At 44.4% G+C, this 27,016-nt stretch overlaps 1 protein-coding gene across 4 annotated transcripts in view; it reads left to right on the top strand.

Annotated features, from left to right (window-relative positions):
* The first annotated feature begins 303 nt into the window (after positions 1-303).
* Positions 304-27,016, top strand: part of Frmpd3 (FERM and PDZ domain containing 3) — a 92,730-nt gene continuing 66,017 nt past the window's right edge. Inside the window, exons 1-4 of one of the 4 annotated variants that reach the window (XM_021154008.2) lie at positions 304-574; positions 19,832-19,986; positions 23,359-23,461; positions 26,419-26,464. In XM_021154008.2, the coding sequence (XP_021009667.1) occupies positions 19,839-19,986; positions 23,359-23,461; positions 26,419-26,464 (297 nt within the window). In that variant the 5' untranslated portion in view covers positions 304-574; positions 19,832-19,838. Of the gene's footprint in view, positions 575-11,528; positions 12,753-19,831; positions 19,987-23,358; positions 23,462-26,418; positions 26,465-27,016 lie in introns of those variants that run through there. The other 3 variants (XM_085838002.1, XM_085838003.1, XM_085838004.1) reach the window with 3 other exon arrangements.

Raw genomic sequence — 27,016 nt, 5'->3', positions numbered from 1 at the left:
ACTTTACAGTAATACAAAGCAGCGTTTGTTCCGGGTACCCCCCTAATTTAAGATCCCTGCGGTTTTCTTTCTTGAGCCCACCAGTTCTCCCCCTGATCTCCAGGGGTATTTGTTTTGCTTCCCCAGAGCCTCGGTTTTGTTTTCTGTACAGTGAAAAGGGCGCTGGGATGAGAAAATGCATGCAAAGCACAGTGTCCAGATCTTAATAAGTGCTCAGCCAAGCGGCAGCTGGATTATCCATACACCTCTGTTCCCAGAGGGAGGGGTCCTCCAGGGACACCAGACTGCTCACGAGGTCCAGAATCCAGGTGCAAAAGAGGGGCTGTTTCTCAGCTCCCTGCTTAGTTCATCACCTCAGACTCAGCTCTGGGGCTGAGCCAGTCGCCTCGTTCTTTAAGATTCTGGTCACAGCAGGGGCTGGGTTTCTAAGGCAGGCGTGATCTTTCTCTTCCTACAGACGCCGCTGCTGCCAGTGTCTGCGCTGGGCACAGGCAGGGGCAGTGCGCGGGAGAGACAGAGGGAGGGTTCCTGGCTCCGCAGCCACGCAGACCGGGCCTGGAGAGGGTCCCCGACAGTAAGTACTGTGCCCCAGCAGCCAGGCTAGGGCTTGCTTGGGAAAGGGTCATATAGCTGGGCGTGTGTGGGGTTGTGAGGTCCGCAGAAATTGCTAGGGTCCTCACTGGCACCTCAGAGTGACTTGGGGGGCAGTCTACCACATGCCCCTTCTGGGTGAGTGGCCCTTCCTCGCTCCTTCCCGGGACAGAGGGAGGATGGGGGGGGGGAAGGCAGAGGATTACAGAGTTCGCGCTTCCGGAGGTGTCATTTCTCTCCATCCCCCACCTCGAGCCCCCCAAGAATTCCTTCTAGTTGCCAAGCGGTCCTCGGGTCGGTTCGCGGCGCCACGGACGAGGAAATGGCAAGGCAAGATGCACGCAGGGCAGAGGTTTGGATATTGATGGCAAAGTGGCTGCAGGAGCGGGAAGTTTTCCTGCTGAGGGTGGGGGGCGGGGAGTGAAGACGGTGTAGAGAGGGGAGGAGAGCAGAAAGCTGGAGGAGAGGGAGGGCAGTGCTTCTAGGGGTTGGAACCAAAGCCCCCTGCCAGCAGCCAGATCCTCCAGGATCCCTTCCAGGTGAGAGCTTTTGGGCTCCTGCAGGCAACTGAGTCCAGTGGGAAAAGGTCTGGGCTTCTAGCCTCCCTCCTCAGTTCCCCAGGCATAGTGGCTAGGTTGTGCTCTTTGGCGGTGGGGGAGGTGCACAGGGGATACTGATGCACTGTTGCTTTGTAGGGAGGGGGCAGCTGAGACCTCAGTTTTCTCCAAACACAGCCAGACTGAGAAACATGACCACTGTACCCACCTGGTGGTACATTACTTACAGAAATATCATCCATTAGCAAGTGAGACTGGCAGGAACATTCCTGTCACTATTTTCTCTAGGCTGTGTAAAATTCAGACGGTGTTAGGGCAGACATAACAAGACCAGTATCTCCCCTCTGTTTTTCGACCCTCCACTACAATTGGTCAGGCTTACCTCCCAGTAATAACAAGTCATATGCAATAATAACAATTCTAGCTGTCATTTGCTTGGAGATTGCTATATGCCAGGCACAGCACTAAGCACTTTACATGCAGTATTTTATTCACTCTTCACAAATATCATGGAGGGTAAATACTAATATTATTCATTTTTACAAATGAAGAAATCAAGGCATAGACAGGTGGGTCAAGACTGTGGTCCAACAACTAGTGAGGGGCAGGTCTAAGATGTCAACCCACTCTTTCTTCATACATATCCCCATTGATAACTATTGGAAATATTGGTAACAAGCTGGCTTTAATGGGCTAATAAAAACCAGGTTGATCTCCCTGTGGCAAAACTCATTTTAATTCTGTATTTCTGAAGTCAGGGCCCAGTCCCAAAGAATGTTGAATCAATTTTTCAAATTACCCCCCCCCCACTACAAACTGTGGAGAAAGACAAACAGCGGGTTAGGACACAGCAGATCCTATTGCTGGCTGCCCAATGATAATATTAATTGCTAGTAGATCCTATAAATGAGCAGTTACTTTGCCAGCTCATTTCATGTATTAAATCTTTTCATGGGTACTTTGAAGTGAGTCCTATAATGAGTCTCTCTTTATAGGTAAAGGAATGGGGCTTAAAAGTTCCAACCCACATCCAATAACCCCCAAACCATACCTGTTTTGGACAAATCTAATCATGAAAAGAGCGGTTTGTACTTACCACAGTCCCCAGCCATTTGCCCAGAAATCTCCACTCTCTTTTTCTTTGCTCGCTGCTCCCTTTACACTAAAGATGGAATTGCATAGATTGGTGGAGAGCAGGCTTCCAGGAGAAGACAGTGTTTCAGATGGATTTAGGTTTTGTTGTTGTACTAAGCGCCATGCCTGTAACATCAATAAGTTGTTATGCTTTATAAGTTTTATTAATTAAACAAGTGTCTGGCTTGCTGGCTTGGAGTTGTTAATCCGATGTTATGGCTCTATCTGAGTACCTCTGTTAGGAGTTAATTTAAATATATATATATATATATATATATATATATATATATATTTGCAATGATGGGCAAAACTGACTTTGTACTCCCTACGGAGGGAAGGGGACTTATTTTGAAGCTACAACTTGGGTGGCAGAAGCTGCAGTCCATACATGCATAATAGTATTCTTGTGCCTCCATCCCAGAATGATCCCTGGGAGCTGAAACCTATGTGTAACTAAACCCCTTAGTTAGTTAGTTATAGCTAACCCTTCAATGGGGTCCTTTCATTTCCTATTTTCCCAGCCCATTTGGAGGGATAGCATTTAATAGACCTTCTTCAAAATGTGGACAAAATGGGGTATGTGAGCTCCATGCCTTTAGTGTCTGGACTATGGCTGGATCTTACTAAACCTGCTGGAAGCCAACCTTCCCTGCTGCTCCTATAATAGGGGGCATCCAAGTATAGTTCCAGGGTGGTGCATGAGAAATGCTCTGGTAAACCTGGTGCTTGCAGGGCTCTGGTGCTCATCTCTGTGGTCTCGTGAGAGTACATTGCATCATTTCATAAGGCCACATGAAAGGAGTCAGTGGGGGGATGGTGCTCAAATGAAACTTTTGCTTGAATTTATTCTGTAATTTCATCTAATTGCCGTGGCTTAAATACCCAGAGGTGTCCTTCTTTGCTGACTCTTCCTTACTATTCATTTGCTGTCAAAATTGACATTCCTTTCCTGGAATGTCCTTCTCACCTTCACTACTCTGCAAGGAGAAGGGAGATCTGCTGGGAGATACGTTCTTCTGTGCTCCCACAGCATCTTCTGCTGCCCTCTGTGCAGCCAGGTGACCTGTGGCTTTGTGATTGTTTACATGCCTGCCTCCACATTTGACTGCAATCTCCCTGGAGGAAGAGGCTGGGTACCTAGTAGGTGTACAGTAGATTATTTTGAAGGAATTAGTTAATGCTATTGAAAAGCTGCAGAGGAGAGCCACTGCTTTACAGCAAGGGACTTCGCCATCCTTCCTTTGATAAGAGGGTGGAGCAGAAAGAGAACTTGCATTATTCTTCAAGAAAGCCCCGTCTCTGTGGGGTTTAATCTATCAAAATAAAAGTATACTATAATGCCAAAAAACTGAAGGCTTAGAGAGGGGCCTTTTTGGTTAATAGGTAATTGGGGTACAGTAACCAAAAGTCCTCAGAAATGAGCACTTTTCTTGATCTTTTTTTTTAAGTTGAAAATTCATACACAGTGTTCTGATCAGGGTTTACCCCACCACCACCATCTTTTCCTACATCCTTTCCACCACCCCACATATCCAACTCCACCCTTCTTTCTCTCTTTAGAAAACAAACAGGCAGATAAAAAAAACATAAAATTAACATGTGAAAAAGCACAACACACACACAGACACACACACAAAACCAGAACCCATAATATATATGCAAAAGACCACTGAGATGAAAAAGTTCCCCAACAAAGCAATATAAGACAAAAACAATCTATAAAACCACCATAGAATTTATAATGAGGTTTACCCTTAAGTGTAGTTAATATGTACAATGAGACTCCATTAAAAAATCTTGGTTTTCCTCCTGCTGTCAGTTAGATACCTTCTTGGTTAGGGATGGGGCATGTGTCCATTTCCCCTCTCAGTGCTGAGACCCCATCTGACTTGAACCTGTGCAGGCCCTGTGAGTGCTGCCATAGTCTCTGTGAGTTCATATGCGTATCAGTCCCGCTGTGTCTAGAAGACCTTGTTTTATTGGAGTTCTCCATCCCTCCTGGCTCTTAGAATCTTTCTGCCCCTTTTGCAGGGTTCCCTGAGCCCTGAGGATAGAGATTTGGTGTCCACATTCAATTTAGGACTTACTGTTACAAGGTCTCTTGCTCTCTGAACATTGTCCAGTTGTGTTGTGAATCTCTGTATTTATTTCCACCTATCTCAGGGAGAAGCTTCGCAGATGATGGCTGAGCATGACATTTATCTATGGCTATAGCAGAATGTTATTAGGGGTCACTTTATTGCTGTGTTACCTCAGCAGAACGGTAGTATTTAGTTTTCCCCCAGGTCTATGACCTATCTGATCTCAGGTTCTTGGCCACCGATGCAGTGTGAGGAATGGCTTCCATTTCATGGAGTAGGCCTTAAATCCAATCAGATAGTTAATCCCACCATCTTTGTGCCACTTTTGCAGGCAGGTCACCATTATAGGTCACAGGTTTTATGGCTAGATTTGTGGATACCCTCTCCTCTAGTAGCGCGCAGAGTACCTTCCAATACCATGAACGCTAGTCAGTAAAGGTAAAGGCTCTAGGTGGGCACCAGTTTCAACATCGCTGTGTTCAGTGACTTGTGTAAGTGTTGTCTTCAGCTGGACAGTGGTGGCGCACACCTTTAATCCCAGCACTTGGGAGGCAGAGGCAGGCGGATTTCTGAGGTCAAGGCTAGCCTGGTCTACAGAGTGAGTTCCAGGACAGCCAGGACTACACAGAGAAACCCTGTCTCGAAAAACCAAAAAAAAAAAAAAAAAAAGTGTTGTCTTCAGCAATAGAGCCTTACTGTCTTACCGTCAGTTTGTAGAGAGTAACCAATAGCGTTGGCAATAGCCTAGGTTGTTTGGGGGTTCCCACAGGACCCTCTTTGGCCAATCACTCAAGTAGACGTAATCCATTCCTGGTACTGGAGGTTTCCCTTGATGAAAGATATCTAATTGGGGTACTGCCTCCCCCTTATTTGATAACTCCTTTTATATTTCTCCCCTAGATGCACATATTTTAAGAAACTTCTACTATAGTAGGTTTCTATATGGTCCTCAGATGATCCTTAGCGTTATTTATCCCTCCTTGTATTTGCCCCTACCCTCCTCTTCCTTCCCTTTCCCTATTTTATCTTCCTGTTCCAGTCTGTCTTCTGTCTCTCCATAATTATATAGTCTCTGTTTCCTTTCTAAGGAGATACCTCACTTCCTTCTCTTCCCTTACTCTACGGCTAACCTCTGTATGCATCCTGGCCTCAAGCCTGTTATTTTCTGCCTGTGGCTTTAATTCTTTGGTGGAGAATTCATCAACTTCACTCTTCTTTTCTAACCCCAGTTTGGGAAAGACCTAAAAATTCCTTCTTCTGTCTCAGCAGGAAGATGCAATTAGGCAGAATAAAAGGTGTCTCATTGTCCTGAAACTGTGGTTAACATCTCTGGACACCTCCTGGCAGGCTATAATGAGTTAACCAGGCCCCTGTTCACACGTTTTCCTTTGTCTAGTGGCTTCTTGACCTAATTTCTGCCTTGCATCTGGGGTGAACTGATTGAATAGGCCCAAGATGACACACCAGAAGGAAATAGGGGCTTCTCTCTCACCAAGGTCAGCCTGGTACTTGTTGGTCATGAGTCCTATGATGAAGATACCAAACTCAGACATTTAAGGCAAGGAACTGGATTAGATGTACTTTCTTATCTTCTCAGGAGGTCTCCAAGAGAAGACTGAAGAAGGATCCTGTGCCCCATGCAAAGCCATACATGACAGATGGAATGGAGGAAAATCCTATTCACAGTCGGATTTATCTATACCCTTTTTCTTTCCTGTTAGCCTGTACTTGGGTTCACCTTCATGCCTTCGGCTAAGTAGTTCCTGAATGCTTTGGTCTCTGGACCTGTTCTTCATCCCCTCCCTCTCAACTGGTCCAGGTCTGGCACTTCATCCAGGACACAGCTGCAGTCCTAGCCTTCCCCTCCTGTTTCTGGAAATCAACAGGGGTGCAACAAGAACAAGTCAATGACTTGCACGGTCTTTGCCAACTCTGAGATTGTCCTGGAGTTGACCAAAATCAGAGGCTGGGGGCATTCAAGGCTGGTGGCTCAGGCCATGATGCTTAGCAGTCTCATAAAGAGGAAAGTCTTGGCACAGCCCAACAGCTGAATAAGCCCTCTTTTGGCTTTGCCGAGAGCCCTGTGCAGTCAGTGCCTGCCAACCAGCCACTAGGGAAGTGCTATATGAGTCCTGGGTCTTTGGCTGCTGGAAACAGCTACTTGGGAAGTTCCCAGACCCAGAAACTCCTGGCCACACCTGATCCTCCTGTCTGTCCTCCAAGCTTTGTTTACAGTTCAGCCTTTGACAGACTAAAGGCTAATAGCCAAGAGAAGAGGAAAAACTGGGAGACAAGAGACCCTCTTCTGGCTTAGAATTTTGTGCCAGAGCCCTGTGGTCCAGCCTGGCCCTAGAAAGAGTGTATATTGAGGGGAAGAGTCCAGGCCTGCTGGTCCTTTCCCTGCCACCTCTACCTTTCCTATCATGGCTATGCTCTTCTACTTGCTGAGATTTTCTCTCAGTCCTGTTTGGCTTCCTTGATCTCTTTCACAACAAAAATCCAGCCTCTAGTGACTGGAAAATTGGCCTAAATCAGGAAAGTGTCCGGGCCTTTCCCTCATAATGTTTCCCATTTGTCCCTTACCCATTGCATCTCCATCTGTGAACCAGGTAGGAGCATCATGCTGTCAGTATGGCATAATAGCAATCCTCCTCCCAAAAGAGTTCCATTCTCAGAAGTACTCAATCTGAAGGCTCACATTACCATATGGTTTCTGAGCAAAAGTGGACAGCGTAAGGGTAACAATGAGGGCAGCTGGCACGAATTTAGAGGACAAGGGATTAGAATTGATACCTAGTGGTTGCCTTCTCCAAACCTGTCTTTTTCCCTTCAAGGTCTCCAAGGCCTTTTTGTTCTATTTCTCCTCTGTCTTGTCATCGCCTCTCTCTCTTTCTTGGCTCTGGCAGTCCCCCTTTCCTGTCCAGGGGGACTTTCCTTCCCTTTTTGCTTATCTTTCCCTTCACTCCTTATGTCTTTCTCTCTGGTTCAGTCAATCTGTCTTGGCCTCCTTCAGAGAAATACTTGGTGTCATGGATGAAAGGTGGGGGCTGGAGTGTCCAGGGCACTTTACAATGACATGACAACTTCTTCAAGCCCCCAGGAATATTCTCAGGCGAGTGAGAGCAAAACTGCAAGGCTCTCCCCACTAACTCTGCCACAGCTCAATGGCAGCAGCTTCAGACCTTGTGACCCAGAATGCCATATGGCATCAGCCTCACATCTGGAACAACCCTAACATCTGTCACCAGACTGGCAGGCCCAGCAAGGAGGGTTTAGGAGTGTGTCTGGACCTATTAGACAGCATGTCGGAATCTACTGAATGTGTAGCCCTTGAGGAAAATAGAAGTGGGGGAAGCTGCAGAAAAGGTTCTCTACAGTTTCCTTTCAGAGACACTTTAGGCTTGGTATTGGACAAAATCACTCCAAGCTCCCAAATACTTGTAGAAGAACAGATGACTTTGGTCTCCATGCTTGCCTTTCTGACAGGGGGCAGCATCTGCATCCCACTCCACTGGGGGAGAGCTAGTTTAGACAATCAAAGAACTCAGATACCATCAAGTTTTCCCAAAGATGCTTCTTTACGCTCAACTGAAAAGGGAATTTTGGGGCCATTAAAAACCTAGAAGAAAGGGGGAGCTAACACAAGGAAAGTAACCAACGCAGCCACCCAGAGATACTCAGAAGGGAGAAGGATCATTGACTTTCCTTCCCAACCCACTGCTTCTGGCCATTCTGAAAAGATGATTGCATATCCTTTAAAGAAAATTCCAGCCGGGCGTTGGTGGCGCACGCCTTTAATCCCAGCACTCGGGAGGCAGAGGCAGGCGGATTTCGGAGTTCGAGGCCAGCCTGGTCTACAAAGTGAGTTCCAGGACAGCCAGGGCTATACAGAGAAACCCTGTCTCGAAAAACCAAAAAAGAAAAAAAGAAAAAAAAGAAAATTCCTTCTCTATAAAAGAAAGGACTTGGAGCTCTACTGTCTTGTGTTCTTTCCTGTACTGTAGTCTTAGACCTATTCTTGGACTACATTCTCTACCTACATTGGTCTTTGGCCAGATACATTGAAGAGTGTCTCCTTTGGGTCAGATCCACTGCCATGGCTTAGATATAACACATGTCCCTATCATAGTTAAGGTTTTACTGCTGTAAACAGTAAAACCATAACCATAACCAAGTTACCATAACCAAGGTAACTTTTATAAAGACAATGTTTAATTGGGGCTGGCTTAGAGGTTCAAAGGTTCAGTCCACTATCATTAAGGCAGAAGCATGGTAGCTGAAGGTCAATAGAAGACTGTCTTCCCGGCAGTTAGGACAAGGGTCTTAAAGCCCACTCCCACAGTGACACACTTCTACCAAACAAGGCCAACCTATTCCAACAAGGCCACACTTCCAAATAGTGCTACTCCCTGGGCCAAGAATATTCAAACCACCACATCCCCCAATCATGCATGTGCTGAAGATTTAGTTCCCAACTAGTAGATCTGATTGGATCATAAGGTATCTCATCTAATCAATGCATTAATACCTGATGGATTCATAAATCAATGGTTTAGGAAGAGGTGACAAATAGAAAGGCCTAGTTGGAAGAAGTACATCAGTGGGTGTATGTGCTGCAAAGATGTGTCCTGGTGTCTGTCCCTTCCTCTTTCTCCTTCTTACTTGCCATGAGGAGAGCTGCTTTGTTCTGCTATGTATTATCTACCACAACTCAAGACAGACCTAAAAGCAGCAGGGCTGAGTTTCTAGGAAAGGCCTTTGTAAGGAGGTAATATTTAAGTAAAGACTTAAATGAAGACAATGAAGACAGAGATTCCCATGAAATAATGGAATACCAAATGAACATACAATGAAACCTGCAAAACGATGAGCCAAAAATATGTCTCCCTCTTTAAGTTGATTTTCTCAGGTATCTGTTATAGGTACAAGAGTCTGACCAATACAATTACCAACTATAAATCTGATTTACCCAGGGTGAACTACAGCCAGTAGCCATTTGACAATGAATTCCGTAGAATGGCCAGAGACCTCTAATCTCTGTGCCTCAAAATTACGCCTCCTCATTTATGCATTGGTTCACTTAGAAAACACTAAGCACCAACTCTGTGCCAAACACCATAATAGGTATACTGTTAAACGAAAGAGACCTAGTTCCAACTCATAGGGTATATAGCAAAATAGCAACAGAATGCATAATTACAAATTGTGATGAGTCTCATAAAGGAAATAACGGGTCACAATAATAGAACAGTTTCCAGGAAAGGCCTTTGTTGGAGAGTGATATTTAAGAACAGACATAAAGGATGAAAGATCAGCCATGTGGAAAATAAGGAAAGAGGTTTCCAGGAAAATAGAATACCAAGTATGCTGGCCTTGAGAGGGCAAAAAACTTGGTATGGTGAGAAATTCTAGCTACTGGGGCCAGATTGTAATGGTCAGTAATAAGAATAGCATTGCAGGATCACAAAGGATATAAGAGCTATGGAAAATGAGTTTCAATACTGTTTACCATCAATGGAGAGTGTCTGAAGGGTTTTAAGCAAGGGAAGGACTGGCTCTAGTCTTAACTATTGCAACACCCATAGATGCCAAATTTAGAAGTGATACAGGAAGGCCAATAAGGAGGCAGCTGCAGCAATCCACAGGAGAAGTGATGGTGGCTTGCATCAGTGACAGCCATGGAGATGGAGAGAATTGGACTGATTCTGGATGTGTTTTGAAGTGACAGCTGACAATACTTATTGAGAAATTGGATGTCAAGGATGAAAGAAGAAAGACAGGCTTCAAGAAGGACTCGGTTTTTTCAGCTTGACTCAGTGCCATGTACTAAGATGAAGAATGCTGAATGAGTTTTAGACAGGGAAAAAAAATCAAGAGTTCAGTTTCAGCCATGTTAAGTTTGAGATTCCTGAGAGATATAAAAATAGAAATGTCACTGTCTAAGAGTTTGGGAACTCCTGAAGAAGGGAAAGGAAAATGTAAGTTTGGAGACAATATCTACATGTTGGTTGTACTTAAAGCCAGGGTGCTGAATAGCACCACCTCAGGAAAAAGAAGAGGGAGATGTGAGAAATGCAGGCAGAGAGCCACAGAACCCCGATATATAGTGCTGATGAAAGAAAGAAACCCATAAAAGAGACTGTGGAAAGCAACCAAAAAACTAGAAGGACAAACAGGAGATATTCACAGAAAAAAGCAGGAGAGTATTTCCAGAGGAAGAGAGTTTCCATCTTTATCTATATTTGGAAAGTGGTAAATGTAGACATGATATAAGAGCAGGACTGGGTGATATATATTCACAAAAGACAGAAGAGTCCCTTAAATGAGCAAATGTAGAATGATAGATGTGAAAGCCATAGGATAATTGATCAAAGAGGGGAAATGAGATGAGAAAGTATGTGTAGAAGTTTGTTGCTGGTGGGGTTTTGGACATATTTTTCCTGTGAAAGGGAGCAGGAAAATAGATCAGTAACTTCCAAGAGATTGTGTACTGCGGCGGGGGGGGGGGTAGGTTTGTTTTGTTTTCATAAGGATAGACAGCTTCCATCAGTATGGCAATATGGTTTGGGAAGAAGATATTTTAAGGAAAAGAGTGGATTCCCAAAGGAGTGAAATGCTTGATAAGGTAAGGCAGGTTGGTACCAGAACATAAGTGACAAGGTTTTTGCATTGATGAAGGAAAATACTTATCCTCTACTTTAGCAAGGTAAAGCTGTATACATGTGATGCTCTACACAGTTAGTGGTAGTGAAATGAAAGTAATCTTATCTGGTAACGTCTGCCATTTGAGTCTCATCCATTGAGACATCTTGAAGTCTCAAACTGAACTGATGGGAAGACTGAGAAAAGAAGAGGAGCTATGACATAAGCATATTATAGGGCAAGAACGTAGAGGCCACACATCTGTGAAAATATGTGCCACATTTGAGATCATTGGGTTAACACTGAAAGCCAACTACCCAGCTGTCTAGTTTGTTTGAAGATTCTTCCATCTACTGGAAGAGTATATATGGTTGAGTTCATCAAGGGTGGGGTATTTATCTGGCAATTCTAGGAGAGACAGACAGACAGAGAGAGAGAGAGAGAGAGAGAGAGAGAGAATAGTATACAGTAGAGTGTTAGCACTGAAGTTAGTACAGTAATTGATGTGTAGGTAAGACAATGAAGTAAGTTCAGTGGAGGAAGTTATTTTCAGTGACATCCTCACTACCTTGTAGGCGTTGGATTCACCAACAGGGACATCAAAAGTAGGAGTGGGATAGCTATTATGAAAACAAAACAATGAACAGAAAATAAAGTATTATCTAGAGGGAAGTAGTATATTCATTGTAGGAAACATTATGGCCAATCCTCAAAAAAAAATCAATCACAGAGTTCTCATATCTAGCAATCCTACTTCTCAGTTGAAATTTTCATTGCTATAGCAAATATTTCAGAGAAATAATTTTAAAAGAGGATGGAATTGTTTTGGACCATTGTTTCATAGATTTTAGTGCACAACTGACTGATTCCACTCACCTTCAGCCCATGGCGTAGCAGAGAACCCACAGAGGAAGGTCACAACAAAGGAAAGCTGCCCACACCGTGGCAGCCAGGAAACAAAGACAGAAAAGAGACAAGATGAAATTTCTCCATGGCATTCTACTGACATCTTCATTCATCCAAACCAGGCCCTTCCTTCCATTTTCTACCATCTCCCAGTAAAACCATCACATTATATATCTATCACAAGATCAATACATTGACTGACTCTGATTCCTGGAATCCAATCAGTTTCCAAATAGCAACCAAGCCCTGGAGCCATGAGCTTTTAGGAGAAACTAAAGCATGTGTATAATCCTCCCCAAAAGTGAAATCAAGGCTCCAGCAGATATTTATACATCTGTATTCAGAACAACATCATTTGAAGTAGCCAAATGTTAGGAACAATCTAACTGTCCATCAACAGACAAATAAAATGTGGCACATACATAGAATATTATTGAGTCTTAAAAGGAAGGAGGTGCTGACACAGGCTACAATATGGATGAATCCTGAAGACATTATACTCCCTAAAATATGCCAAACACATACATTTCTGTTTGTGAAGAGGAAAGCATTCTGGAGATGGATGGTTGTGAGGGATGCGAAACAATGTGAGTGATTTTAATGTCACAGAACTAACCATACAAGTCAAAATGGCTAAACTTGCAAATTTCATGTTATGCATATTGTACCAAGATTTCTTTTTTGAAAGACTGGAGGAGGAGATCACATATGATTAGGAACTAAAGTCCTCAGTAACCTTGAGACCTACATAGAAAGTCTGCAGGTGACACTGAAAAGGCTGGAAGGCTCAGAAGATGGGGACATTTGACAAGAAAGAACTAATGGCCTAGACACAACATAGGTAAGTAAAGACAGCCTACCTCCTCTGTAGGCCCAGAAGGATGTGAGATTCAGAGAAAAAAACAAAAAGGAATTTAAAATATAAGCAGCTTCCACTTAAAAAATGAGGAACTAGGAGCTCAGTCAGATCTCTGATGACAAGCAGATACATAAGAAAACATAGCAAACCTCTGTGTTCTTCCTCAGCCTCCTGATTGGAGATAAAGAAGGCCTGGTGGACTCTTCCTTCTATCAGCAGATCCTCCTCACCCCATCCCCATCCCCATCCCCATCCCCATCCCCATCCCCATCCCCATCCCCATCCCCATCCCCATCCCCATCCCCATCCCCACCAGCTGACCAGTCCTAGACATGTTTACCTGAAGTTCACCTTCCTTTGTCAAAGCTAACCAATCCAAAAGGAGGGAAGGGGAGCCATCCAAAGCAGCCAAAATCACTTAAAACTTTCAAGCACCGGGGCAGGGGGGCAGATTTTAGCTTCTCCATCCCCTGCCCACTTCCATGGTACCTGAAGGATGGGTGGGAAAGTGCTAGCCTCAAGGAAGAACAAGGTCTCAGTTTGGAAAGAAGATGGCAGGCAGTTTCCAACGTTTAATGGAGAATACAGGAGACTTTGCTGTTGACTAAGAGCTCCAGAGGTCACAGAGGAAGGGAGAAAGACAGATGGTATTCAACCATGGAGAGGTCAGGCCAGAAAACCCCTCTCAGCCAATGGTTTCACTTTCTGCAGTTTTAGTTCCCTTCATTCAACCCAAGCCCAACACCACTAAATGAAAAATTCCAAAAGTAAACCATTCAAACCTCCAAAATAATTTTTATGATAGTACCACTTTAGCTTCTGTTCTATTGCTATGAAGAGACACTATGAATACGGCAAAGATAATATAAATGATGTAACTGGGGACTTCTTACAGTTTCAGAGGGTGAGTCCATAGCCATCATGGTGGGTAGAATAGCAGCAGGCAGGCAAGCAGGGTGCAGGAGAAACATCTGAGAGTTCTACATCTGTTCTGCAAGTTGGAGGCAGGTGGGGTGGGGGAAGCTGGCAAGTGACACACCTCCTTCAACAAGGTCACACCTCCTATTACAGTCCTGAAAAGAGTTTCACCAACTGGGCAACAAGTATTCAAATATATGAGCCTGTGAGGAGCCATTCTCACTCAAACCACCACAAATATGTTGTTATAGATAGCCTGGTTGTTTTATTTTTTTTCTTGAGTCAGGATTCTCACTGTATACCCAAGGCTGGCCTGAAACTTATGTTTCCACATAAGTGACCACAACTCCTGATCCTATAACCTTAACTGGGATTACAGATGTACATCAATAAAACCATCTTCTCTTTTATTGTTCTTTTTTTTTTAATATTTATTTATTTGTTATATGTAAGTACACTGTAGCTATCTTCAGAAACACCAGAAGAGGGAGTCAGATCTCATTACGGATGGTTGTGAGCCACCATGTGGTTGCTGGGATTTGAACTCAGGACCTTTGGAAGAGAAGTCGAGTGCTCTTACCTGCTGAGCCATCTCACCAGCCCCTCTTTTATTGTTCTTAATCAATTACTGTGCCTCATTTATTCAATTAAACTTTATCATAGGGATGTAGATACAGGAAAATAACCACAATGTTTAGTTTGATATTATCTTTGATTTAAGGTAACACTGGGTGAGAGGGTTGCCTTAGAATATATCCTCTATGAGTAAGAGGAAGTCAGTTCTGTGCCTAGTGTCCCTGATGTCATTTACGGGTATGGTGGCTTCAAAGATGTCTGCTCTTAAAGACAGCACTGAAACAGTTTTTCATTCAACCTGGAAGGAACAGTCCATTGAGTTGACCTCACTACATTTTGAGAATCTGATAGGTCCATAGGTTCTTGCCAAATAATAATAATAATAATAATCATAGAATAACTGGCAGACCTGTTGCAGTTCCACAGGTTCTATGGATCTCTCCTGTCTGTTTTCTTATCTGTAAAATCATCATACTACTGCCTATCTCAAGGGGTTACCTTAAAGATGGAGAGGGATAACATGTGGCTAGACCCTGGAGCAAGGCAAGTCCTCAGTAAACAACTAATACTTTACAGTATCCTTCCTTTTAACATCTAACTTACATGACTCCTGGGCATCTCTAGGATTTGAGCTAATCCTTGGCTGGCCAAATTCTCCAGTAGGGCCAAATATATTTATCCCTATTTTTCTTCTCCTTACCCTTGCCTGTCTCATTTCACGAATGTTTAGAGCTCTCCATATTCATTCCTCAGATAAATCTGATTCAGCCATCTAGAGCTTTGTTTACATAAATTAATGTGTTCCTGATAGATGATAATGGATTTTTTTTTTGCTGATACGATTTTTAGTATTTTTGAAACAAGGTCTCATGTCAACTTGACTGCCTTCTGTAGCAGAGAATGACTTGAACTCTTATTCCTACTTCTTTGTCCCAGATCCTTGGATTATACAAATGGGCCATCACCCCTGGCAACAGTTGTGTTGTAACTGGGACCTTCAATGGTGCCACAAAACAAAGTAAAAACGCCTCAGCTCTCCCACCTGACCGATCCTCATGTTGTCTAAGGATAATGTCCTTGCATCCCAAATTATAGTCAATAGTGGTATCACCCTGGAGGGAGTCAGAATGTCAGATCTAACTACAGAGCTGCTGCCTCAGAATAATTTGGTAATACCCACACATGACCCATGTGCACATTAATATTTGAAGAGCAATACATAGAAGCAGACAGCTGAAATGAGAGACGAGGGCACCTTTGCAAGGGGAAAGACTTCTTCTACACCCAGAGGAGCTATTTCAGAGCTCCAGGGATAGGACTCCCGTTACTGCTACCTGGAGTCCATGGCATCTCATAGGGACCCAGCTGCTTGCCTGCTGTGCTGGATCTTTGGAGCTTCCAGAAGAGTCAGGCTCCAGTTACTGGAATCAGAGGGCTAATTGGCGCCACATGGCTCCAAATCCTGCCAGTTTCAAGGAGAATGACAAGACTCCCCAAGGAGCCAACCAAATGTAAAGAAAAAGGAGCCAAAGGCAAGGAAGGATGGAGAAGTAAAAGTCAATGCCTGGAAATGTAACTGTAACATTTTAGTCCTTGTGCCCCAAAGCATAAAAAGATAGAGCATTCGCTCAGAATCATTTCATTGCCCTGTCAGTTCATCTGTCTTCAGCCTCACCCAGGCTAGCAACAGTTGTTAGCTTGAACTCCAGCTCCTGGTTTCTCTTTGGCCAGTGATGGAGATCAGGTTAGTTCACAGAGGAATCAAGGCATTCAATTGCAGTAAGACTGTCTAATAATTGGACCAGGAAATGGGCTACCTGGCTAATGAAGAAGCAGAGTGCATTATGAGGCTGTCTCTTGAAAAGAAGGGGTGTGACATTGGGTGAAGGTTCATTTTTGGCTCCCTTCCTCTGTTCTTCTGGTCACCCTGAATAATGCTACCCATAATATTGTCACCTCTACATTCATGTCATATACTTAACCTTCTAAGTGCTTCTTGTCTGTGACCATGATCTCATTTCATTCTCCCCAACAACACAGAGTGAACAGGATCAGAGACAGGTTAATTATAATGTATGCTGAACACCCAGGCCTAGCCAAGACGTGACGTGCTACTATTCACAGGGTCTGGGCTGTCTTGCAATGGAAATCCTGGGTGGTCAGGGGTCCCAGAGTCTGACAGCATTAGCTGGTAGTGCTGGGATTTCGGGACCTGCCAAGGAGATTTGGCTCCAGCTGGATCTCGGATGTGCTCAGCTTCTGACAATGTCTGTTCCTTCTACCTTGAGGGCTGGGGGAGGAACAGCCACCTCACCTCTTTGGCAGGACAGATAGCAGCTGTGAGGAGATAATGGATGTGAAAGTACTTTTTCTCAAATGAGGTAATAGGTGTCAATATGCAAAGAAGCACGTGGATCTAAAAGGTTGTTACTATGAGACAGAAGGAAAGCTAGAACTTGTTCTTGGATCACTGAATGGAGAAAGCCGCCTGCCTGATTGTAAGATGAGCAGGTACTTTAGAGACGTTGAGTAGAAAACAGGACAGAATGAAGGTGTTGTGTGTTTGGGAGCAAAGGACGGAAGTAAATAGCAGATGCCAGAAATAAAGCAATGAAGGGCTCATGAGCTCTGGCTGCTTCATAATTTTCTCAAGAGTTACCGTGTTTGGAGAGACCAGAAGCCAAGTTAAATTGCCTAGTTTCCCCAGGAAGGCAGTCATATGGCCTTTAGACAGCCGAGCTCCTCTCATCCATCATTGCTTTCCTTCGGTGACACTCCCAAGTCTCCAGACACTTAGCAAATTTCAGAGGGACTGGGCTGCAGACACTGAAAAATGCAGGCCTCGGGAGGAAAGGAAGACCTTCCATTTGGATTCTAAAATGGCCTCCTGGGTCTGTTAATAGAGGTTTCTGAAGTGACCCAAGAAATGTGGGAAGGCCTAGGCACTGGGAGGCATCAGATACTTGTAGAATTGAGAAGGATCCAGCTAGGGATAGTGAGTTAAGCTCTGGAACAACCCTAACGAGGAATGAAATGTGATTTAAGTTTCACCTGGAGCCGTGACTTTGGTGATGGAGAATAGCTTTGCCCCCTGTGAGAGAAAGAGAGAGCTTGGGTTCCCATCTCTCTCCACACCCTGTCTTTTCCTGGCCAGCCAGGCAGCCAGAAACATCCCCACACCCTCCATGGCACCTTCTCCACCTTTTCCAACTTTTCTCTGATGTATAAGGCTGAGTTAGTTGTCCAGTTCATCATCTGGTCTCAATGACAGGCAAATCTTTGTACACATCAGACCCTTGTCCTTTCTCTTCCAGTTAGACTGGTGAGACTAGTAGCTCTTTAGAACCAGAAACCCTAAGCTCCTCAGTGCCCTCAGGGATGGACTGTCTGAGGAGCTACTCAATAACTACTCATTGACTGACAATTGTAGGTAAGAAGAATAAAGCAAAACATATCACTAAAGGCTTTCAACTCATTGGTTGTTCTGGCTCCAAGAGTGACTGTACTCCATCAGTACTGGTGGTGTGGTACCTCAAGGACCACTGAAAGCTGAAGGGTCCCCAGCTTCAGGAAAAGAAAAGGGGAGAGGAGCTGGATGATTAGCGGTTGGGGTGGGAGGGTGAGTTCAGAACACTACAAAATACTTCCTTGTCATACTTGCAGCCTCTTGGATGCCCACACCAGGGTCTATGCAGCCCTACAGACCACTCTGCCCCCACTTGGTACCCACATTGACAACCGGTTTATGTCATCCCCAGGAAGAGGCTACTTATTGACTTGGAGACTAGATGGCAAGAGACAAAGGCTCATTTGAGCAGCAACCTGAAGGCTGAGGCAAGATGGTAGCCCAAGACAATGTTCTCTGGCTCACTTTAAGTCCAAACGTGTGCCTACCAGCAGAAACAGAAGTCATAAAAGCACCTCCGGTCACACTCTCAAAGAACCCCTGTCCCCCAAAAATACTTATCCAGGACAATAGCCAAACCACCTTCCAGCTGCGTTGTGCCTTTCAGTTAGAAAGCATTCATTTGTCTAACTATGGTAGGAAGAAGTGAGGGAACCAGCTTCTAGATTTACCTTTTAGAGGCTTGCACTATCCTAACATCACTTTCTACCTCCCCAAGGGATAATGGATAGGTCTCCAGGCCATATCAGGTATGGCTAGAGTACATGTGGCTGCATTCCTATCAGCCCCGGTGATAGAGAGAGCTAGCTGCAAGGTCTCTGCTGGACCATCATTTATCTTTTATATGATTGTTCTAAGTCTCACCTCCCCCACAACTAGCAAACACTTACTCTAATTAGTTGATTCCTGACAAACAACCTAGCTGCTTGAACCCACCTGCCACTGAAGTATTTGGAATTCTGAGTCAACAATTGCATCACTCTTATAGTGTCAAAGCCTCCCACATCTTTTACAGACCTTGTACTAGTTTGATTAATTAACTCCTACTCCCCTGTTTTGAAGGACCCTGGATAGACCTTTAATTTTAGAGAATAGATATATTGAGGTAAGGAACCTAGGCTCATCTGCTATGCCTGAAATCCTGAGGATACAGGGAAACCAAATCAAGTTGCTAAGATACTGAGCCTCTTATCTCTGGCCCTCTATCTTCCATCTCTGCCTGATTTGTCCTTCCCCTAGACCATCATTCCCTGTCTTACTAACTCCCTTGTCCCTGGGACCCAGTGTCCCACAAACTCCACTGTCCTTGAACTCACACTCCTTGGGGCTCTTCATCCAAATGCCACACCCAGGCCTATCAGCCTGAAGTATGCTTCATCCTGGCCCGTGGTGTAGGAGCTTTATACAGCTTTCTGTGCAGTGCTAACCTTCAGGAGTTTGAGCTTTAAGCATCAAGAGAACAACCTGGACTCTTCCCCAGGTGTGAGGGAAGTGTTTCCTCTTCCCCAGACTTGGCTGAGTTTCAGAGCTGTCAGCAGCCTCAAGAAGCTCCCCTTCTGGCCCACAGGAGCCATTTTCCAGCTGTCCCATTAAGTGAAATAAGTTGGCATTATATACAATTGTGTAAAGTAATGGTCCTGAACATTAGCACGCTTGTTTATCTATGCCACCTCAATAGCTCCTTTTTATATATTACCTAATAGACATTAAAGTTTAAAATTGCACAAGGACTTCATGAAGATGTTCCTCGTTCTCGAATGACTTCACATTTTCTTTCCCACTTATTCGCCTGCTTCTGTGGCCTGTTCCCTGGGGGGTTAGATTTCTTTAGGGAGTTAATAGCCAATTAAGGTAGGTGATACCACTTAACTTCAGAACAACACATGTGCCAGTCCCAACACCATAGAGAATAAGTGTGACTTGCAATTCCCATGGCACCAGTTTCTCCTGAAGGCAAGTAGCTTCTCCTCCCTAGCTCCCTCTTACTCCAAAAGGATCTACGATGGTAGTCATCGCTTCGGCTTGTCCCAAAGCATGTAGGAAATTAAGCTGTGATTTCCCAGGTATCATAGCCAGAACCATAATTGATGTCCCTCCAAGCTGGTTTTAAAGGCTTAGTTCCCTTTGCATCTTTTTTGCTCCTATCTTCCCCTTCCCCCAGTCATGTGATGCAGGAAGAGAGCGCAAATGATATGGAATGTGTACAGCTGCCAGCAGAGACACTGCGACAAGTGACCATTCACCGAGACCCTATATATGGCTTTGGCTTCGTGGCTGGCAGTGAGAGGCCTGTGGTGGTTCGATCTGTGAGGCCAGGTAGGTGTCCCTCAGAGGGTACTTCCAGCCCCTGGCTTTTATCTCCAATACCTACCTATCTTCCAAGAACGCAGGGCAATCCAAGTTTGTGGGCTTACTGAGTAATTTACCAAGAATAGGTAAAGATTTGCCAGCTAATGACAAACCATTGAGTGACTTGTGGCCTGTGACAAAGACTGCAGTTAAGAGAATTTGGGGAAAACAAAAACAAAAACAAACCGTCCCTTTGCACAGCATATGCATAGGAGAGCTGTCATACTCTGGATGAGAAAGTACCATTCAATTTAATTCAACGAGTATTTATAGAATGCAGACTCTACGTCCAGTAGTGTTGCAGGGAAGCATGACACACAAGAATCCGGGAGCCAGAGAGATGTCTTAGTGCATAAAAGCAGTTGCTGTGCAGGCCTGACGACTTAAGTTTGATCCCTGGAACGCACATAAATGCGGAAGGAAAGAATCAACTCCAAGAAGCTGTTCTCTGATGTGTACACACAGAGAGAGAGGGGGGGGGGATTCTGATCTCCAGGCTGAGATTATCCATGAGAAAGATAAGCCAGTGAAGACAAGAAATAGGATCAAGACCCTGGTGAGCTGGGGAAAGGAGACCAGAACCGACCGTCTCAAGGCCAGGCTGGCAGCAGCAATAGTCCCCACTGATGAAGCATCTCCCATGTTCTTTATTCCCTTTTGTTGAGTTCTCACAGCAAAGTCAGCAAGGTAACACATACTCACTCCCATTTTACAAAGGAGGAAACTGAGGCATAGCAGGATGAGTCACCTCAGAAGCAGCTGGACAAGTGTTTTGCTCAGAGCCTGCCTGAGTAGGTGAGGGCCAGGTTGGGCTCAAAAGGGACCCCAGGGGATAGGGAAAAGGAATGATCACCCTGCCCCCAAGCACAAAGCCCTGCCATCTTGAATGAACTAGAGCCGGAGCGGAGCGTGACTGCGGTTGCATCTCCTGTGCACTGACAGAAGGCAGCTTTATTTTGCCCTTGCTAGGCCTGGGGCTTGAGATGTTTACAATGGTTTCTTACTCAGTCAAAAGGAGCAGCCAGAGTACGAACCGGTCTTACAGAAATTTGATGAATTTCACCATCCTCAAAGGAAAAGGAAAAAAATATTTTTCTGTAAACTCTCTTCAACTGGAGGGCACAAGCCAACAAAATCCAATACAGGAGTTTGTGGATAACCTAAGGCTCCTGAATCAGTCAGGCAGTTTGGCAAGAGAGTTTTTGTCTTCTGATCAGAAATCAAATTTGTCTTGGAAAGAAGGCCCAGGTAAAACTCTACTAGCAATGGACCACCAGGAGCCCCTACTTTAACTTCAAAGTAATCAGAACTGGAAGACTGGAAAAAAGCCCTCCTAGATCCAATCTCTGAAGAAGGGAGAGAAATAAAGTAGACTTCACTTAAGAGCCTGTGATTTTCATTTGGTTGGTTTTGTATTTGTTTTGGAGACAGGGTCTAGCACAGCCCTGCATGGCTTGATATAAGCTACGTAGCTCAGGCTGCCTTTGGACTTTAATTGTCTTACCTCAGTCTCTCTCCAGTGTTAGGATTATAGGTGGATCTGCAGAGTAAGCCCATGATCTAGTGTGTGCTAACCAAGCACGCCACCCTAGCAAAACATAGTTGGTTTTGACAGAAGCAGATAGAAGGAATAAAGCAAATGGAAGATCCAGTCACCATCATTTATTCACTTCTCGCCAACAGTGATCATCTATTTTGTATCCTTTGTTTTGTCCTATTGGTGAGAAAAGCTTTTATGCAGCCCAAGGTGGCCTTTAACTTGACAACATGTGATTCAGAGTGGACTTGAACTCCTGATCTGCCTGCCTCCACTTCCCAAGTACTAGGATTCCAGCTGTGAGCTGCTTTACCTGGCTTAGTCGGCTATTTTAAGTACTATGCATTCATCATCTCATTTATCTTCCCACGATTCTTATGATGTATGGGTGCTGTCATTTCCTCAGTTAACAGATAAGCGACTAGGAGACATTCTAAGTCTCACTCAAGGTCACACAGTTAGTGAATTGCAACTGCAGGATTAGAGTCCAATTCAGTGGCTGCAAAGAGTGTGATTGCCAACCCCATGCCTACAACTCCTGAAGTCACTGAGCTGGCAGGAGGCATGCCCTACTAAATTCCCTCGCTGTTCCATTGGTGACTTCTTCTTGCTGTGCCAGCACATGAGTCCCTGGCTCCAGAACCACTAATATATGCTCAGGTGGCTCTTTTTATTTTTGTACTTGTATTTTGAACCCCATGAATGCTGGGATAAAACAAATCCTTCATTCTCAACTGTCTTCACACAGGGTCTTGTCACAGGGTCTTGCTGATTTTCCCGGACTGGCCTTGAATTTACTTAGTAGCCCTGGCACTCTTGAACTTCAGATCTTCCTGTCTCAGCCTCCCTAGCAGTTGGGATTATAGGCCTGTGCCATAACACCTGGTCTATTTGCTATGTATATGTTTGGGTTTTTTTTTTTTTGAGGGAAAATAAGCAGCGCCATTTCTTTGTACAGAGAAAACTTGGAATGTGGCCTATTAAAACGGCCATAAATAACAATCAAGATCATGCTGAATCTGACTCCTTATTCTCTCCTAGTCTCTGAGAAGATTTTCTCAAGAAAGAAGGAGAGAGAGAGAGAGAGAGAGAGAGAGAGAGAGAGAGAACGAAAGAACATTTTCCTAGATAGCAGAGGCAGCACAGCCCGTGATACCTCCTCGTCCCACCCTTTACAGTAACCAAGGCATATAGCTTCCCCACAAATCTGTTCTTAACCTCACCATTGGAGATGGGAAAGGGAAATGTAAAAAGCAGCAGCAGATTTCCTGCTGCCTCTAGGGACACATTTGTAAGGGACACATTCCCTCAGTGTTGGAAAAAATTAAACCCTATGTCTCAAGATCCATTCCCCCTCTCCAAGCATATGAGTAAATATGAATGATATTCAAGTGAGACTACTCTTCCTTCTGATCTTGTCATTGTCCCCACCTCCAGCAGTCTGGAAACCATTCATTGAACCTATGTAAACCTCTCAAATGAGACACAAGTCTCTGTTCCTCTTTAGAGCCAGTCAGGCACTTGCCAACCTTGTCTGAGCTTGGGGGACTTGTGTCCTATCCCATGCTCTACTAAAGGAGCTACCCTCCATTCTCTCTCTTCATCTCTCTGTCCTCTATGGACAGAAGCCAGAACTAGAACACCTTTGCCACCATACCTCAGGATCCATCATCTGCAGGCCTCCACTGGAGTTCTCTCTCTCTTTATTGGCTTGACTCCCTCAGGCACCATGGCTTTTGCCCAGAAGTGCACTTTCCTGGCAGTAGCTCTGAGCCCTCATGCCTCTCTCCTCTCCTCTGCAGGAGGCCCCTCTGAGGACAAGCTCCTGGCTGGTGACCAGATTGTGGCTATTAATGAGGAGGACGTGAGTGAAGCCCCCAGGGAGAGGTTCATAGAACTCATCAGGTAACAGGGTCCTCTGGGGCCTTGACAGGAACTGAGCAGTGTCCCCACCCCAGCCCCACCAGGAGCAAAGGTCTACCATTATTCTTTAAGGCCCTAGGAAAAAACCCTCTGAGGAAGAACAGCTCTAGCCAGAGCTCCTGGCCAACTACAACTGTGGGTATCAGCCAGTAAGGGTCACCACAGGCCTCATATACCCTGCCAGTGACATGAATAGACAAAAAGATGTGCCTTGCTGTTCTGTCCTCCCCAACATGTCTCTGCACCCAAGCTCTTTTGTTTTGGAGTTTTGAAATTTTACAGTTACTATACAGTGGGACGTGCCAAGTGATTGATGAGAATCCAGTATGCACACGTACACACACCACACATGAGAGAGAGAGAGAGAGAGAGAGAGAGAGAGAGAGAGAGAGAGATTGGTTGGTTGGTTGATTGATTGATTGATTGATTCTGTCCTCAGTATTCATGCCACCTTAATGTCTTCCACAGATGGGAGCCAGTGAAAAGTCTCAGTCATTCATGAATTCAGAGTATTCACTCTACTTTGTCCATCCCATACATTCACACATGTGCATACAGATACACACACACACACACACACACACAACTTGTTCCATACCATATGCTCACATGCTCACACTTTTGCATAGTTTTCTTCATAAGAAACAGGATAGAAGTGAGGACTAAATTCAGTGAACTAACCTCAGTTTGTAGAACTTAGGTCTCTCTCTCTCTCTCTCTCTCTCTCTCTCTCTCTCTCTCCTCTATCCTGTATGTAATCTTCCTTCATCTTTGCATCTGTCTTCTCCTGTACTTGGTTCAGAGTGTTTTACTTCTCTTCTATCTTTTTGGAACTCCTCACAGCCCGCCTCTTCCCAGAGACACTCCCTGGCTTTCAGAGGCTGACTTTGCACTCTGTGTACAGTACAACAGGCTCCTATCTGTTTGATGGGTATTGGAATGCTCTGTCCTGAGTAGATCTTCTTTACCATACACACCCTGTAGCTGGTTCCTAATGACCTTTGTTTGTCTCTTCAACTCTCTTTTATATTGCCCTATTCCTCACACTATCCCCTTCACCCTCCACTACCACACCAGTATAGAGAGAACCCCCTTTTATCCCATTGTTACCTGCTGGAGTTCTTTCAGCTAGGCCCATCAGAAGTCCTTCTTTGCCTCTAGTGGATATCTTCAAACCCTAGAGCAAAGTAGTCCAATTTTGTGAGGGATTCTAGAGCTCCTTCTGTATAAAAACAAACTACTCTTTTGATAACTCATGTGCTAATGGCTCATCCATCCATCCATCCATTCATTCACTCAATGAATATGCATTATTGTCTACTATGTAGCAGATACTACTTTAGGCACTGAAGACACAGCAGTGAATAAGAGACAAAACCTCTTGACTTATTAGCATTTGCAATCTAGTGAAAAGAAACTCCACAGTGAACAGGGTAAGTAATTGTATGTGCAATATATAAGAAGTAAATAAAGATTTTGAAGGTCAGATTTCTGGGCACAACAGTGAAGAAATATAACCTTAAATGGTGTCTACTACTGGCTTCATTGAGAAGGTGACACGTGAAGAAAGACGTGGAGGTGGCAAAGCCATTGGCTAAAGAAGAGTTAGTGTAAAGGTCTTTAAGACAATACTGTGTCTTCCCTGAAGGAGGAACAGGGGAGATGCCCCAGGAGTCTGGTAAGATAAGGAATGGAACACTGTGGAAGAAAAGTCCAGATTATAGAAAGCCCTATAAATCACTGTAAAAACACGCTTTCTTCATAACGGAATGGGGACACCTGGCAAGAACTGGAGCAGGTGACCAAATGTGCCTTCCCTACTCAAGATGAACTGCTTCATGGAGATTCTCCCTATAATCCAGCTCTTTGCTCTGGTAACTTTCTAGATCTCGGATTGATTGATTGATTGATTGATTGATTGATTAATGGACTTTGCCTCAACAAATGTGGGGAAATGTTCACTGGAAGTCCTTAGGCAGGAGTCTCAGACAAAACATGAATGACCAAAAATCAAGGTAGATTCATACTGTTGCTGGTGGTGTTGTTTGAGATAGGGTCTTACTGTGTAGTCCATGCTGGCCTCAAACTCATGATCTTCCTGCCTCTGCCACCTAAGTACTGGAATTATAGGTGTATGGTGTCAGACCCGGCATGACTCTCCTTGAATGCCTTTGAATAAACATTTGAAAAAGGCCAACAAGGAGATATAAAACTCCTTCAGGGAAAAACTATTCCCATTTTGCTCAGTTATTTTAAAAGATTATGTATTCCTGGGAAAGAATTTTCATACCCCACAGCCTCTTTGATCGTTGGCATAATTCTTGTTGGAAGAGTTTTGGATTCTTCATCCTTTTGAATATTTGCTATCTGGAGAGTCTGGGCTTCCATCTGTTGCTCCCTGGCTCTCATTTCTTTGTCCCCTAATTAAAACAAATCTTCTGAGTATGAGTCACAATGACCAAATGACCTCCTTTGGGTTTTTTCTTTGAGTTTCTCTTCTTGCTTAAATACCAAATTGCCAATAATCACCGTGCATGGTTCCCAGGACTCTCTGGCTGGGTGCCCTTTGAGTTCTATAATTCAGGCCTGTCGTTTTTCCTTGAGAATTTTCTAGTCTACAGATAAAATTGTACCTAAGGTTTAGTTATTTCTACAGAGCATGTGAGAAGGAATATGAAAAGAAAACCTGAGAAATGACAAGCCCAGAGGTAATGCTAATGCCATAGCCGAGCACCCGTATGAACCAATACGGATGATTTTTTTGTGTCAGCTTCCACAAATGATGAGAAGCGAGGCATCCATGCAGATCCTCAGATTATCCTCTGTCCTAATCCATATACCTGAATGCAACCCAAGGGAACATTCTGGTGTTGCTTCTTGTACTAGATGAATACCTAGTGCATGATCCACTGCTCTCCTGTTCCCTCTTTTCTCCATAGGAGTGCTAAGGAATCCATCGTTCTTACAGTTCTGCACACTCATCAGGTGAGTGAGCCTCTGTGCCATCTGCCCTTCATCCTGCCTTCTGCCTAAGAAGAGATGACTCCATCATGGAAAACAGTACCCTAGGATGGAAGGGGGATCAGAGACCTAGGAAGGAAGGGGGAATCAGAAAGTATGCCAGACATGAGAGGCACAGATTTAGGAGTGAACTTAAACATGCTATCTACTCCAATATATTCAGGGCTGAAGATTTTGAAGAGCCCTGTAGAGCTCTGTAAGATGTCCTCTGCTTTACCAAGTTAAATTGCTCACTGCCCTCGTTTAGAATCTGTTTTCCACCACTTTCCTCTGACTTCCAAATGCTGGGATTAACGGTGTGAACCAGGCCACCTGGGAGAACTTCCATTTTTTTATGAAACGCTTGTGTGGTGCTGGGTGTCTAACCCAGGACACTGAGCCTGCTAGACAAGGACTCCATCATTATTACCTCCAGGAACTCCAGCCATTTATGAAATGCTTCAAATGTAGCACCAGGTCTCACACATCACAGGCCAGTCACTTAGTGTTCATGAGGATGAATAACAGTAGCACCCA

Source organism: Mus caroli, unplaced genomic scaffold (assembly GCF_978045245.1).
Source record: "Mus caroli unplaced genomic scaffold, Mus_caroli_1 scaffold_5, whole genome shotgun sequence".
Lineage (NCBI taxonomy): Eukaryota > Metazoa > Chordata > Mammalia > Rodentia > Muridae > Mus > Mus caroli.
This window is presented reverse-complemented; position numbering and strand designations above follow the sequence as displayed.